General features: G+C 43.8%; 1 protein-coding gene across 2 annotated transcripts; it reads right to left on the bottom strand.

The window, feature by feature from the left end:
• Positions 1-658: 658 nt before the first annotated feature.
• LOC115566807 (soluble guanylate cyclase 88E-like) lies at positions 659-13,191 on the bottom strand. Of its 2 annotated transcripts, XM_030392807.1 has the most exons (18): positions 13,063-13,155; positions 12,766-12,822; positions 12,327-12,503; positions 11,781-11,913; positions 11,310-11,484; positions 10,911-11,002; positions 10,210-10,467; positions 9,980-10,124; positions 9,196-9,321; positions 8,938-9,058; positions 8,041-8,170; positions 7,503-7,649; positions 6,730-6,876; positions 6,261-6,417; positions 4,902-5,011; positions 4,321-4,410; positions 3,819-3,937; positions 659-1,929 (listed from the first exon to the last, which is right to left on the bottom strand). In XM_030392807.1, exons 3-18 carry the CDS (start codon positions 12,452-12,454, stop codon positions 1,560-1,562), a joined length of 2,448 nt encoding a protein of 815 aa, XP_030248667.1. In that variant the 5' UTR covers positions 12,455-12,503; positions 12,766-12,822; positions 13,063-13,155; the 3' UTR covers positions 659-1,559. The 2 variants fall into 2 exon arrangements, with proteins under 2 accessions (XP_030248667.1, XP_030248666.1); XM_030392806.1 differs by lacking the exon at positions 12,766-12,822 and having other exon boundaries at positions 13,063-13,191.
• Between the last annotated feature and the right edge of the window lie 249 nt (positions 13,192-13,440).

The raw sequence follows: 13,440 nt of genomic DNA, 5'->3' as shown, positions 1-13,440 counted from the left end.
CATAACCAAACCAAACCGTGCAGAGTGGTCCAAACTTAACATTGGCCTTTTTAATGTAGAGAACTGTAAAGATGGACCAAAATGGACCAAATATGGCGTCACACGTGTCCTTTAGTCGACGCTCCCCTCGTCTCTCTCTGTCATTCTTGGACAACTATGAACAACCAACCTTTGTACCTTTTCATCTGCATACCTAACCTATTTAAATGTGAGTAATGTGTTTCATGTTGCTGGAGTTTTGACCCTTTTTAGACTTTTTCCCCCGGACCATGGAAGTAGGTGAAGTTAGAAGTTGTGCCAGATATTCCCTCCTCTCTCCTTGCCAACAATTATTTTGGCGATTGGGTTGCAATTACAGAATCATTTCCCTCAGAATGTTTGTGGAAATTTGTTAACTGGCTGTAAATCGCAGATCAAACAGATTTGCAAATGATGGGGATGCAAACATTTCCCAAATAGAAGCATTCAGATCACGTACATGCTGTCGGTTGAGGTTCACACAAGCCTCAAGCCAAAACCAGGTGAATTCTGGTTACACCTGTAACTGTTAGCTCGCTGTTTTTTTTGTTTTTGTTTAAAACCACAAACCACTTTCACCAGAAGCCGAGTATGTGTGTCATGACCTAATTATAGAAAAAATGCAAACGGCATGTTTTAGTGGCTGTACATACAGTTTTATATAAATAAACACTATCATACATTGAAACAAATACAGTCAGTTACATGTACAGAAAGTAGAACCAGAACTCTTTAAGACAATGTTGTGAAGGTCTAGACAAATGCCTATCTGAAGTACCATACCCCTAGTTTAAACAAAATAGAACCCAACCTCTGATGTGAAACTTCTGCTTCCGTGAAAAGGTCCCGCCTGAAGTTAACAACCTGTAGTCCTGTCATGAAATGGCATACTTAAATTCTCCAAAAACATCCTTTAATTTGTTGTTACCGTACATTTGAATCTATATTTCCTGTAGCAGTAATAACAGCGAGGTGTAAAACAATGCAGCAAATGGCGTAAAGAAACCAGAAATCAACACATCGCCGTGGCTGTCGTTACTTGTGGTACAAGTTCGAAGTCATGTTTCTGTTTCTGTGTGCTGTTCGTATGCGGAGGACATCGCACTTCCTTTTTTTTTAAATTTTGAAATAGTTGACATAAGGCAGGCATGTTGTGAAATCTTTACAGTCTGTATGATTGGAGAGTGAATATAACTGAGCTTAAATAATAACATTTTCATCCTCAAATAAAAAAAAAAAGATATTTTCCTCTTCCATGGAATATAAATGTTTCATTTTGTGGTTGAACTGTCTCTTTTAAAGTGTTGCTGTCCGGTTTAAGTTGCCGTATAACTCTTACTTTACTCAAAATGTCACAAAAACCTACGTCTCTCACAACCTCACATTCACAATGCGTTAAAATGCAGATCGTCGGTAACCACGAGTGTTAAAAAAAAAAAAAAAAAATCCCTGCTTTATTTTGCTTTTGATTAAACTTCAATCATTTTTTGAGCATCACACCCTCGTCACGTCTCGTGATCTGACGCTGACGACCGTCGTGCTCACAGAATGGAGCAGGCGGCGCTGCGCATGGGCAGGGTGGTGGGCAGCTTGACGTACTGCTCCCTGAAGCTGTTCCTCTTGCTGCTGAGAAAAGGAGCCGGGTTCTCCAGCCCGTCAGCGGGTTGCGAAGACTCCGGCCTCGCGTTCAGTTGAGGCACCTCCAACTTGGCCCCCTTGTTGTTTTTAGTCTTTTTGGCTTTCTCCTTCTCCTGCGGCTCGGCCGAGACGGCGGGGGGCTCGTTAGGGGCCTCTGGCGGCGGCAGGGTGTCCAGGGGGAGGTCGTTGGGGCTCGGCTTCCCTTCCGCCTGCTCCTCACCGCCGGTGATGTTGAGGGTGGAGGCCATTGGCTTGGAGTTGGAGCTTGTAGAACTAGTGTGGTTACACATGGTTAGTTTCACAGTGAAGGTTCTCAAACAAATTAACAAAAGACATAAAAAAAAAAACATTGTCTAAAGCAGTGGTGCTCCAAGTTGGGTTCCTGAGGGGGGCTGCTGGTCCCAGGAAAAAGTTTTTGTATTAAAACATCTGAAAACTAGATTCTTATTAGATGTTATAAGATCTGTGGTCTTCTTTGTGTCGGTTTAGAGGTGCTTGATGGGAAAAAGTTGGACAACCGCTGGTCTAAAGCAGAATCACACTGTCTGAAATCCAACATTTCTACATTTAGCTCCAGGGATGATAGTTGTATTAAAATCACCTTTCTCTCCAACCTGAAATAGTTTTAAGATCTGACAGACAGATTCTCCTCTCACACTGCAGAAATATCCTCTATAAATCATGAACCAAATCCATAATAACCATTTTCCACAAGAGCACATTTTCATGTTATTAGTGCACATTATTTCGGCCCTTTTCTGTTTTTGTTTCAAGATACCGACACGTCTCGTCCCAAAAAAATCATCGAAACACAGGAAGCTGTGTGGAACAAGTGGAATCATGTCGTAGCAGAATCATTTCTTATTTATAGTGGAAACAGACAACTTCCCCCTGCCAGCATTTCTCAGTGGTATTACTGTTGGCACCGCCGCGGCAAAGACAAGCAGATCGCTTTCCGTTTTTCACAGAGCAGCAGCGACCGACAGCACAGGGACGAAACACAAGTTTATTTATTCACTCAGTCTATAATGGAGACGTAAAAGCAGGAACGCCTGAATAAAATACCTGTCAGCCCTGATTTTCCTGGGAGATTTCGTGCCTGTTAGCTGACGGAATATAATCTTGAAAACAGGGTTTTAGGGGACTAAAACTCCAAAGGTGTCATTATTCTAAAGCCATCACGAAGTTAAATCAACATTTACTTTATACTATGGATGAATAAGAGAGATTTCTCTCTCAGCCGATACCAAAGACAGATCATTACCTGCCTCTCATGGCCGATAACGATAAGACAACTGATCATTTTTATTTTAAAATCAAGTTCCTACCAAAGGCTGAGATGTAGTGAGTGAAAGATGGATGATGTTCCACAGCTCTAATAAGATTTGTTGTGTTAAAACTTGTAAACTTTTCTCGGGAATTTGTATTGCAAATGGCAATTGTGTTGTCTCACTCTGGAACTGTAAAAAATCTAAATCTAAATCTATACTGGTAACAACATAGTTCATAGACTGGCATCATCAGCGTGACAACATCGCAGGTCAAACACATCGTCTGCATGCGAAGCTTGTGTGCACCGCAGAACTTCTCGCTTTTCATATCTAGGACAACTTAAAAAGCGCGGGGTCAAGTGAGGCTGCAGCGCTGCATCATCTAGAGATCTGAGATAGAGTCTCGCCTGCTTTTACCGCAACATGCAGTTGTTGGCAGAAATAGACCTGAAAACATATTGACGTCGTACGAGCGTTTCAGTACATTTTAATATCTGTATCTGTAGAAAATGTCACAGACATGAAGAGAACTCAAGCAACCAAATGTGTCAATCGCACATTTTATTAAAAATAAGTCCCAAAGCTTCAAACTGAACCGGTGGACCTGCTGTGTTTCCTGTTTTGTCTCACCCCGTCTTGTTTTTCCGCTGTGCCTCAGTAACCTAAGACCTGCACTGACCCATCTCAGTGAAATCTTTGTTTCTGTGGTCAGCACGACGCCTTCAAACAAACTAAATCAGACAAACAGCCTCTCGGCTCGCCTGCTGTCTGGAACTGCAGGGGGCAATGAGCACAGCTCCGCCTGAATCAACGGGGGGGGCATCCAGGGTCCAGTCTGAACCCAGGAAAAGTGATTCTGTGGTACCGACTGCTCTTCTGTTGTCTACTCACCCATTAGAGCTCTTGTCCTCGGAGTCTTTCTGTTCGCTGCTGTAGCGCAGCTCTGCCGGGGTCTTGAACGATAGATCTTTCTTTCCTTTCAGCCAGTAGGTCTTCATGTATCCTTTACCCTGAAAGCAGGTTTGGAAAAATAACCTCAGTGTTCTCATCAAAAATGCTCACTTTTATATTTTGGAAAAGTACAGTCCATCCAAAATGTATCTTTATCAAAACCCCTCAGGTCCAAATTATCGTTGAATTGACTCAACATTGTGAATAGAGACAGAGACAGAAAGTCTCCCAGCAGAGGCACGCGTCCCATTTTTCAAATTAAAAACCTCATCATGGAAAAAAGAAATTGATTCAATATTCCAGCGACAAGACTGGCAAGACCTGACACGCAAAGTATTAATCACCATGTCCATCTCAATCAGTGGATGGATAAGAACTCCGTAATTGGCTGTGGAAAAAAAAAAACAAAGACGACCAATTAGAGCTGATATTAACGACTCACCTTTACAAAGATTTTGCCCCTCTCCTCGATGATGTAGGGCTCGTGTTCCAGGTGGTCTTTGGTGGTCTGACTGATGTGTATCTGCATGCCCTGCTCAGACAGAACCGCACACAGAAAACTGATGCTAAAGCCAAATATAAAAAAAAAAAAAACGCCAGCTCCGTCTCTGCTGCTGCCTCTTTAAATCACGAACAGGGATGTGAAAACATTTATCTCACTGGACTCTTTAAAACGAGAGTTCACTCAAGGTTTTTCTTCCTTTCTGGGAGCGTTGGGGAGTATAATAAGCCTGCCACCTCCTTTTTAATTTTCTTGTCATCAGAACACATTTCCCACAAAACATATTAACTTGTATTACCGTACGTAATGGAAAGGAAATGAAGTGATTAGCCTGTGTCATTAACTAAAAAGCAGCAAGCACAATGCCGCCATTACACAGCAAATGGTTTTCTGTGCTAATCTATACGAGGTCGACTGAGGGGGAAATCACGGACGTCACCGCAGTTATTTATGCCGTCGCCACGGGTTATTTAGCACATTTTTGCCGGCCGATCGGTCGTTAAATATGTTAGTGTAGTCACCACTCCGTTGCTCTCCATCCTCGAGGCCGTGTTCACGGTGTCGCCGAACAGACAGTAGCGAGGCATCTTCAGACCCACGACGCCGGCCACCACCATACCTGAGTGAATACCTGAGAGAGGAAACGCAGTTCAGAGAAGCAAACACGAGATGATTTATTCATAAACTTGCCTGAATGTGTGTTTTATAGCAGCTGTTTTCCACATTTTTTTTTCCCCCTCCCAGACAAAAACTGGCACATGTCCACAGCGAGGACGATAACCCCGCTGATGAACGATAACAGTCTGAAGCACCAAGCACGTGCTTTTCAAACTCCAGCTGTTTCAGCTGCGTAGGATAATGGACATTGATTACATGATACTGCTGTATCTTGCAGAAACGAGAGATAAAACAAAGAAAACAGATGGGTGTGAGATCACGAAGTTCTGTAAAGACGAGAGGAGAAGGGAAACTCCAACTCTCTGTAACAGGGGAAACTTTTGTACGAGTCAACATCTGTTATCCGGGCAGTCGTCAAAGAGGACCGTTTAAGACTGGTACCGGCAGTTTGTCTCAGGTATATAGATTATAGACTCGCTTTTATGTGAAGTCACCGTTTTTATTTCTTCTACTGTTCTTAATCTATTCATCTTCATCTTTATTCCTCTCATGTGATGAGATCTTCTGTTGATTTTATCATTTATATATTTACTTTACTTTGCACACTCGGTTTAAAAGGTGCTGTTAAATATCTTTTTGTTGAAAAAGTGCTTTAAGTGAAACTACGTCGAATACATAAAGGTCAAAAAAGAAAGTGGAAGTTAAGTACATGTGTTTAGTGGATCACGTCGGCTCCAATGCAGCGTTACTTATTTCTTTGGCAGTTACATGACGTGAATGACAAATCAGATTATTTAATGCACCTTAAATTCAAAATATTAAGTCACAGTTTGTGCCTCTGAGTTCCTGCTGCCTGTCTCGAGTCCTCAGCTGAAGTAATTCACTAAATCTGAAACACAGTTGGGAATATAAACTGTTATTTGGCAAAGCTTGTGTTTTGATGTTGAGGTTAAAACAGTGACCCCTTGTGACAAGAAGGAATCAGTGTCTCGATCTGTGTCCTTTTTTCAGGGGTTCTGTGGTTGAACAAATATATTTCTCTTGTGCCACAAAATCCCAAGATCGTATTTTCGTGTAGGTGGTGGTTGAGTGGATAAACAGCCCATCCTGCAGAAGTCTGAGGAACAAGGATCAAGACACTGAATCCCTGCCAGTTCAGAGGCAGCGGCGGGTGGCCGACCCTGAGCTCGAGGCCTCCCGACGGCCAGCAACAGGCGAAATAATCTGTGCGCCCGATCGCGGCTGACAGTTGTCCTGCTCACCGACTCTGATCTGGATGTTATCTCCGGTGGAAGGGTCTTTGAGGTGGTCGATGGAGCTCAGCATGTCCAGGGCCATGTCGCAGATGTGGTGCGCATGAAAGGTGGTCTTGTTGGGAACCCCCGCCACCACCATGTAGGCGTCACGGATCGTCTCCACCTGGACAGAAAGACACCGGAAAATATTCACATTCAAGAAACTGAAGTCAGAGAATTTTGACCTTTTTTCTCACTCTTAACAGTTTTACTGATTGTCACAATTATTCTATTGGGCTTCAGTAAATTCAGGTTTAGCATAAGTTTGCATGCACCATGGTTTTTAAAATGCCACCACAGAAGTTTCTCTGCAGGACTTTAGCAGGAAAAAGGTCATCTAAAGAAAAATAATATTCACAGGGAGCAAAAACTGACCTTAAACACTTAAAACGACTAGAGACAGTTGAGAGTAACGTCAGGCTTTTCTTCGACTGACCTTGTAGACGTTGTGCTTCTCGCTGAGCGTGTCGAACACGATGTAGATCTCGTTGAGCATGTCCACCACCTGCATGGGGGTGATGTGGATGCAGATCTCGTTGAACTTGACCACGTCGCTGAACAGGATGGTCACATCTGGGAAGACCTGGGAGGTAAAGAATCATAAAACTTTGCACCGTGATCAAACACCCAGTATGTATTTTTTTTGCTTCATCTCTAGGATTTCTTGTTTTGAATGTCAGTGCATTTTCTTTGTGCACTTAGAGGAGTAAAAGCAAATCAACAGTAATACTTTGATCTTCACCTTCATCTTAATGTTTGTCTTTGAAATCTTTGGACCATGGTGGAAACCCTCATAAATACACATTGTCACCCAGCGACTCAATAATATTCTCACTCTTCGTGTGCTTACTTGCACGACTGCTGCAGCAGAACATAAATCGAATTCTTCTGTCGGTCACAAACTTGCCCTTTTTGCTTTGAGACAATGGCACTTCCATTTCACGTGAAGTTCACTGCCAAGGTAAAAGCATTGTTGCATGACTGACTCCTGACCTCCATGTCGAGTGGGTTGATGGAACAACACGTACTTGAAATACAAGCTGTGCTTCCTTTCAGTACATTTGCTGCTGCGATCACAGCCACATATTACCAAGGATAGCAGAAGAAAAAAACATCTAGAGCCTCAGTTTTGCATGTTTCAGAGGCTGATGCTCTGATATTTTGTGGTTTTTCGAGCACCACTATCCTCGCTGACAGCTGTCTTTGTACCTGGCACGTCTCCAGTGCAGTGATCCCCTTCCTGAGGCGGTCGGCCACAGCTTTAGGGATCATGGCGTACAACAAAGAATCTCCTCTCTTCTTCTCTTCGTCCAGCTTCTTGATGATTTCCTGCAGCTGAGCATATTTTTGTTGCTCCTGGAGGATCAGAAAATGGGACATAAGAGTCTACGGTTACAGTCGTACCTCTCCTAAAAGCTCAAAAAAATCCCTCTTTGCCTTCTCTAATCCTCTTAATCCACATCTGTCCTGCATGACTGAAGTGGATTTAATGGGTGAAATCAATAGGGGAGCGGAGCTTTCACCTGGGTTCACCTGGTGAGGCTGTTTTATAAAGAGAACTGGCACTTCTTACATTTTGTGCTCAGCATATCACATAATGTGACTTCTGCTTTGACAGTATATTTTATGAGGCTACACGAACCACCACAGACTGCGCACTTGTCTGTGATTTTGTACAAATTGAGTTCCCCGTTGTTGAACACGAGTCTGCTTTGCTAATAGGACGCTCTTTATCTGGAGGCTTCACCTGGTCCAGGGCCAGCTGCAGCTCAGCCGATTGTTGTGTCCCGGCCAGAATCAGCTCTCTGCTGGAGTCGTGCAGGTTCAGGTCGTTCACGTACACACCCATCTTAATCATGTCCTCCACCGTCTCTATACTGCAAGGAACAGGAGACGAAAAGGAAAAAATGCGTCAGGAGAGAGTGTAAATGAATCCACTTGATTTGCATACGTAATCCAATCTGTAAAATCAGATGCGATTTTGGGGAAAAGGAAATTAAATGCGTCAACACATGCATACAGAAGTAATTACAGAGGATTGCATGGAAGATCACAGGCAGTTTAGTACACTTTGAGCACTGTGATGCAGTTTCATTTAACTCCTCAAATGAAAGCGGATTTATTAAAAAAAAGAAGTCCCTCGCAGTTATGGGTCGCTGTCTCGACTAAACATCAGAAGGCTCGTCCTGAATCCAGGCAATCCCAAGTTTCTCTTCCCAACAGTCACACTTGATTAGTTTCCTCAGTTAAGCTGACGTTAATGAAACCTAACAGGAGAAGAAAAAAGGAATATGTCCTTGTGAACCGCTAAAAATTGTTGGTTGGGTGTGAAAACAGATGGATGAAGTGTTTGGAGCGTGAAAAAAGAAACAACAGCAATGAAATTAAGACGTCAACAAGGACAAGATCAGGCAACAGGAAGGCTTCTTACTAAAACTCCGGACTCACTCAGGTGTTCGACACATTGACATACGTACCTGGTACTTGCAGCAATAGAACAGGAATGTACTGATCCCCCTATTAGCCTGAATATACTACAATTTGGACCCAGCCTGGAGTTGGAGTCCCAGTGTCTAGGAACCATGTGGACCTGTCAAGACCTCTGACACCATCAAATGTCGGTCTGTAGGCTCTGTGGTCTTACATGGGTGTCCCCAGGAAGATGAGCGAGTCCCACTGGGGGACATACTTCATCTGGCCCTTCAGGTGGAGAGGCTTCTTCGGAGGCTCGCGCATGTCCTCGAAGATGGTCTCGCTACACTTTCCTGCAAAGAACCCACAAGGTCGACGGGATTGTGGCAATAAAAGACAAACAGGCGAACAGAAAAGTTGCTGTAAGTGGGTCGGTCGTTGGATGTCTTTAAAAACAGTTTGAAATGTCGGAAGTGTAACTGGTTCTAACCGGTGACGGTCTGGAACGCCAGCAGTTCGATATCTTCCCCTCCGGAGTTGGCAGAGCTGTTGTATTGGGTGAGAGCGCTGCTGTACTCCTGGTCCGTGCCCTTCATCTCCTCCACTGCGTTTTGCTCTGAGCGGCAGAAACAGAGAGAGGACGGATGACAGAGTGAACTGGTGTTTGAGTTAAGTCGGCGAGCTAACGAGGGCAGTGAGGACGGCGCGCTGAATTCTAATCAGGCGATGGCAGATCATTTTCGACGAGTGAATATATTACAAATTCATCGTCCTCGTTATAAGTTCTGCTCTGGTACGCTGTTGATGGTTCTGTTCTGGATTATATCCGTAATGTTTCATTCTTACACGTAACAAAATGGTGATTTCCCCTTGAAATAATTTCATCTTTCATTTCCTTTTCATCTCTTTGTATTCTGACGACACATTTCTGTTGGCTGCCGGCTGCATGATGGTTCTCATCAGGATTCTTGTTGCATCAACATGCAGAGCGCATTTCTCTTTACAGCATGTGTTGGAATAAAGTCCAACGTGCTTTGAGGAGTGTATTTAACTTTGCTGTTAAACCAACAATAGTTTCTGGCTCTTCAAACCATCGCCTGGATGTATTATAAATATTTGACTTTGCTCTGGATGGACACAATAACCTTGGGGAGAAAATGAAGGAGTGAAATGTGTGGATGGACATTTTGTCATCTCATCCATTTGAAATGAACCCTTTTATATATATTATGCATTGAAAATGAAGTAAATGATTGATATGGAAAGACTGGCACCTCTTTCTTCTTCCCTCTTTGCTTTCTCGCTCTCTTCCTTCTCCTCCGGCTCCTCTTTGCTCAGTTTGGGGATGTTGACCTTCTGCTTGCTCTCCACCACCGCTTTAGACAGCAGCTCAAACACATTGTTCAAATGGGTGTAGATCTGATGAGAGTCAGCAGAAAGAGTTCTGTGGATTAGTATGTCAGCAAGGCAGTGATTTAAGTCGCTGGAGCAGATTTAAACTCACATTATCCCAGCTGAACTCCAGCATGGGTCGGACCAGGGTGAACTCCTCGTTGACCTTCTTGCCCTGGAGGTCGGAGAAGACCTCCTTGAGGCCGTCGCCGATGCGGTACATGGTCATGTCCCGGCGGAAGATGACGCTGAAGGGGAACATGTCGAAAAAGATGCCGCGCTTCATCGGCAGCTTCTCGTAGCTCGGCGCCGTCTTCTGCTGGGGCATGCGGTGTTTGAAGGCGGCGTTGTCGAAGTTCATCTTGTAAACCTGGACGAGCCGAGAGAAGTTAATTAAACCAGTGAAATGTGAGTCAGTTCGTGTGCATGCAGATGTGATGCAGATATTTCATTTTGCCCACAAACACTTTTAAAATCCACATTAAAAAGAGACCTTTAAACTATGCCTCATTAAAAGTGATGCCAGAATATGTCTGCAGTTGCTGTATGATGGGTGACATCGATGTTACTTAGTATTAGAGCTTCCACATTGCAGATATCCTCTGCTGTCAATTATGAGTTGACCCAAAGTCCCGTCCCAATAAACACTTATCTCCATCCAATAAACACTTGCTGTCTGAGTGTAAACATGAGTCCGCCTGCTGTCTCGTTGAAGGTGATGGAATCATTTCCATGCTGATAGAAGTGACTCAGGGTTGAAGGTCAGACACTGGACGGCTGGATTTGATACTCGACCTCAGGCGGAGTACGTACCACGTATGTCATTTTTTCAGTCTCCTCTTTGGACAGGATTTCCACTTCAATATCTGTGTTGTAGAATTGCCGTCCCACTTGAGAGAGCTGCCCTGCAGGAGTCAATTACACACAGCGGTCATGGATGCGTAGAGGTCAACGTTTGCTCTGAAGGAGTTCAGTCGAAACGGGTATACGTAAACATATAAGAACCGACTGAAGTGTCAACCAGAGTCACTGTTTTTATTGAATCAATTACTTTGTCTGACGGCCTTGTTCCTGTGAACCAGCTCGTTCGTTTTACTTCTCAACACAGAGTCCGTGTCCGTTTCCTGTGTTGAGAAGTAAACAACACAATGGCTTAAACTCGTGACGATTCTCTCAGGCGTTGGGTTTGGGATCAGTTTCAGTCGCTGTTACCTTTGACGAACTGCGTGAAGCCCTTGCGGGTGCTGCGGTAGTGCAGCGTGAGGCTGGTCTCGCACTCCTCCTCCACGCAGAAGCTCGGCGGCTGCACCTTGGGGAAGGAGAAGCGGAAGTACTCGTGCAGGTTGTCCAGCTCGTTGATGAAGTCGCGCACATTTCGCCCCAACACCTGGAAGAAACGGACGATAATGACATTTAAAGTTTTAAACAAGAGCTGTTTTAATGTCACTTTCAACTTCAATTTGAACATTTTGTATTTTTGTTTTTTTTATCACAAATGACTAAATCTGTACAGCAGATAATAAATAATCATCACCCATGAAGTTAAGGTGGATGCTCTCCACATTGTTGCTCTCGTGCATTATAATGGTGGGGGTAAACCTTGTTAGCTTTGATGCTAACTACCCAGCTCTTAATCCTTTCATTCTGAAATTGGAAACAAAGGATTCTTGGGGGGAGGGTCACCTTAAGGATCCTCTCGTATCCATAGTTTCCAATCCTCTTCACCATGTAGACCCCGAAGGCGTACATCAGCTCATCGTGGGTCTTTCCCAGAACCTCGCCTGCAGCCTTCGCCAACCTCAAGATCAGATTGTCACTGTGGAAGAAACGAGGAAAGCGAGTACTTTGTTTGTTTTGTTCCAATCAACAATGACCAACAAACCACCCACCCTGTTAAAATGGATAATTTAAATGTATAAACGGTCAAAACAATAATTGACCAGTCTGAGTGTTAAACATGTTGGATCATTGAACCGCTTTGTTACATTTTCCGACAGCTGTTTGTGACATTTGTGGAAGTGTGACGTCATTGTTAGCACATCATCAGAACTACGGAGCTATATAATTATTAATATTTCCTCGATGCAACTGGAACTATTTTTGCATTTCTTTAGGTTTTAGTCAGCGGTTGAGTCATTGGAAGTCTGCTGTGCTGTTATACTTGTATAATATGACACTTCTCAGTACACAATGTGGACGATTTCTAAAAAAAAAACCCCATCAACCTACTTGTACATCTGATGTCTGACAAACTTGAGGTGGGGTATCTCCGCTCGGTTCTCGATCAGCCTCCACACATCCTCTCCGTAGGATTCGTTGATGTAATCGTTGACTGCTTCTAAGTACAGGCCGTACATCTTAAGAGGGTTGGACACCTCCAGACTGAAGCCGAAGTTAACTGCTTAGCTGAGGAGAGACGGACAGAGACGAGGGGACAAATTGCATATTAGAATCTTCTCTGTTGGGTCAGCAGTTTAAAATATCTCTGACAAGAATATCTCTCAGAATCTGCTCTTCCTCGAGGGGGACGGGGGGGGCTGTCTTCTTATGGGATTAAAATAAGATATTTTGCCCGTGTGTTAAGATTTAATGAAGTGCTAAAAGGCATACTTTAAATGCATACTATTCTATCCACATGGCAGGGAAAGAAGGAAAAATAAGCTTTTACCTGTTTCACACACAACCTCATGAAACCTCAGGTAACCTCTTCAGACACCAGCTACATCTAAGAGAAGAGAAAATACTCTCAAAGGAATTATTTTCCTGTAAATCCAGCAATTACAGCTGCGCGTGTGGATGTCTGCTGCTGCTTTATTCTACACTTTCTGTGAAATTTCTCAAACATGAGCGACAGAGGAAAAAACATCACAGGGAAATCAAGCATGGACGAGATATTCCATCCTACCTGTTAACTAAAGGAAAACACCAAAAAGGAGAAGAAGGTGAAAAGTGAAAGCCCCCTTACCTGCAGTCCCTCAGTTACTGTGTTATCCTGGGCTCCAACTGTGCCGACAGACGCCACAGAACTGCTGCCTGCGGAGAGTTTCCACCTGCAGCTGACATGTGGCTCTCCCCCCTGACACTTGCCTGTCAGGTCAACAGGTGACCGGCGGCCAAAATAGCAGCGGCGAGGCATGTTTGTGGCAGGTAGCAAAGAAAAGCCTATAAATTCAGTGTTTGTCAGGCTCCCAGCTGCACTCGCCGGCAAACATACTGCGTCTAATTTGTAAGGTATTTGTATGGAGATGGAGTCTGTGGGTGGATGTTACTGTACATGGCAATCTCTTTAAAAAAAAAAACCAAAAACAGACATTTTCTTTCAGTGTTGTGTAAACCGGAGCGC

This window comes from Sparus aurata, chromosome 17 (genome assembly GCF_900880675.1).
Source record: "Sparus aurata chromosome 17, fSpaAur1.1, whole genome shotgun sequence".
Classification (NCBI taxonomy): domain Eukaryota; kingdom Metazoa; phylum Chordata; class Actinopteri; order Spariformes; family Sparidae; genus Sparus; species Sparus aurata.
The sequence above is the reverse complement of the archived record's forward strand: the minus strand, read 5'-3'. Positions and strand labels throughout refer to the sequence as shown.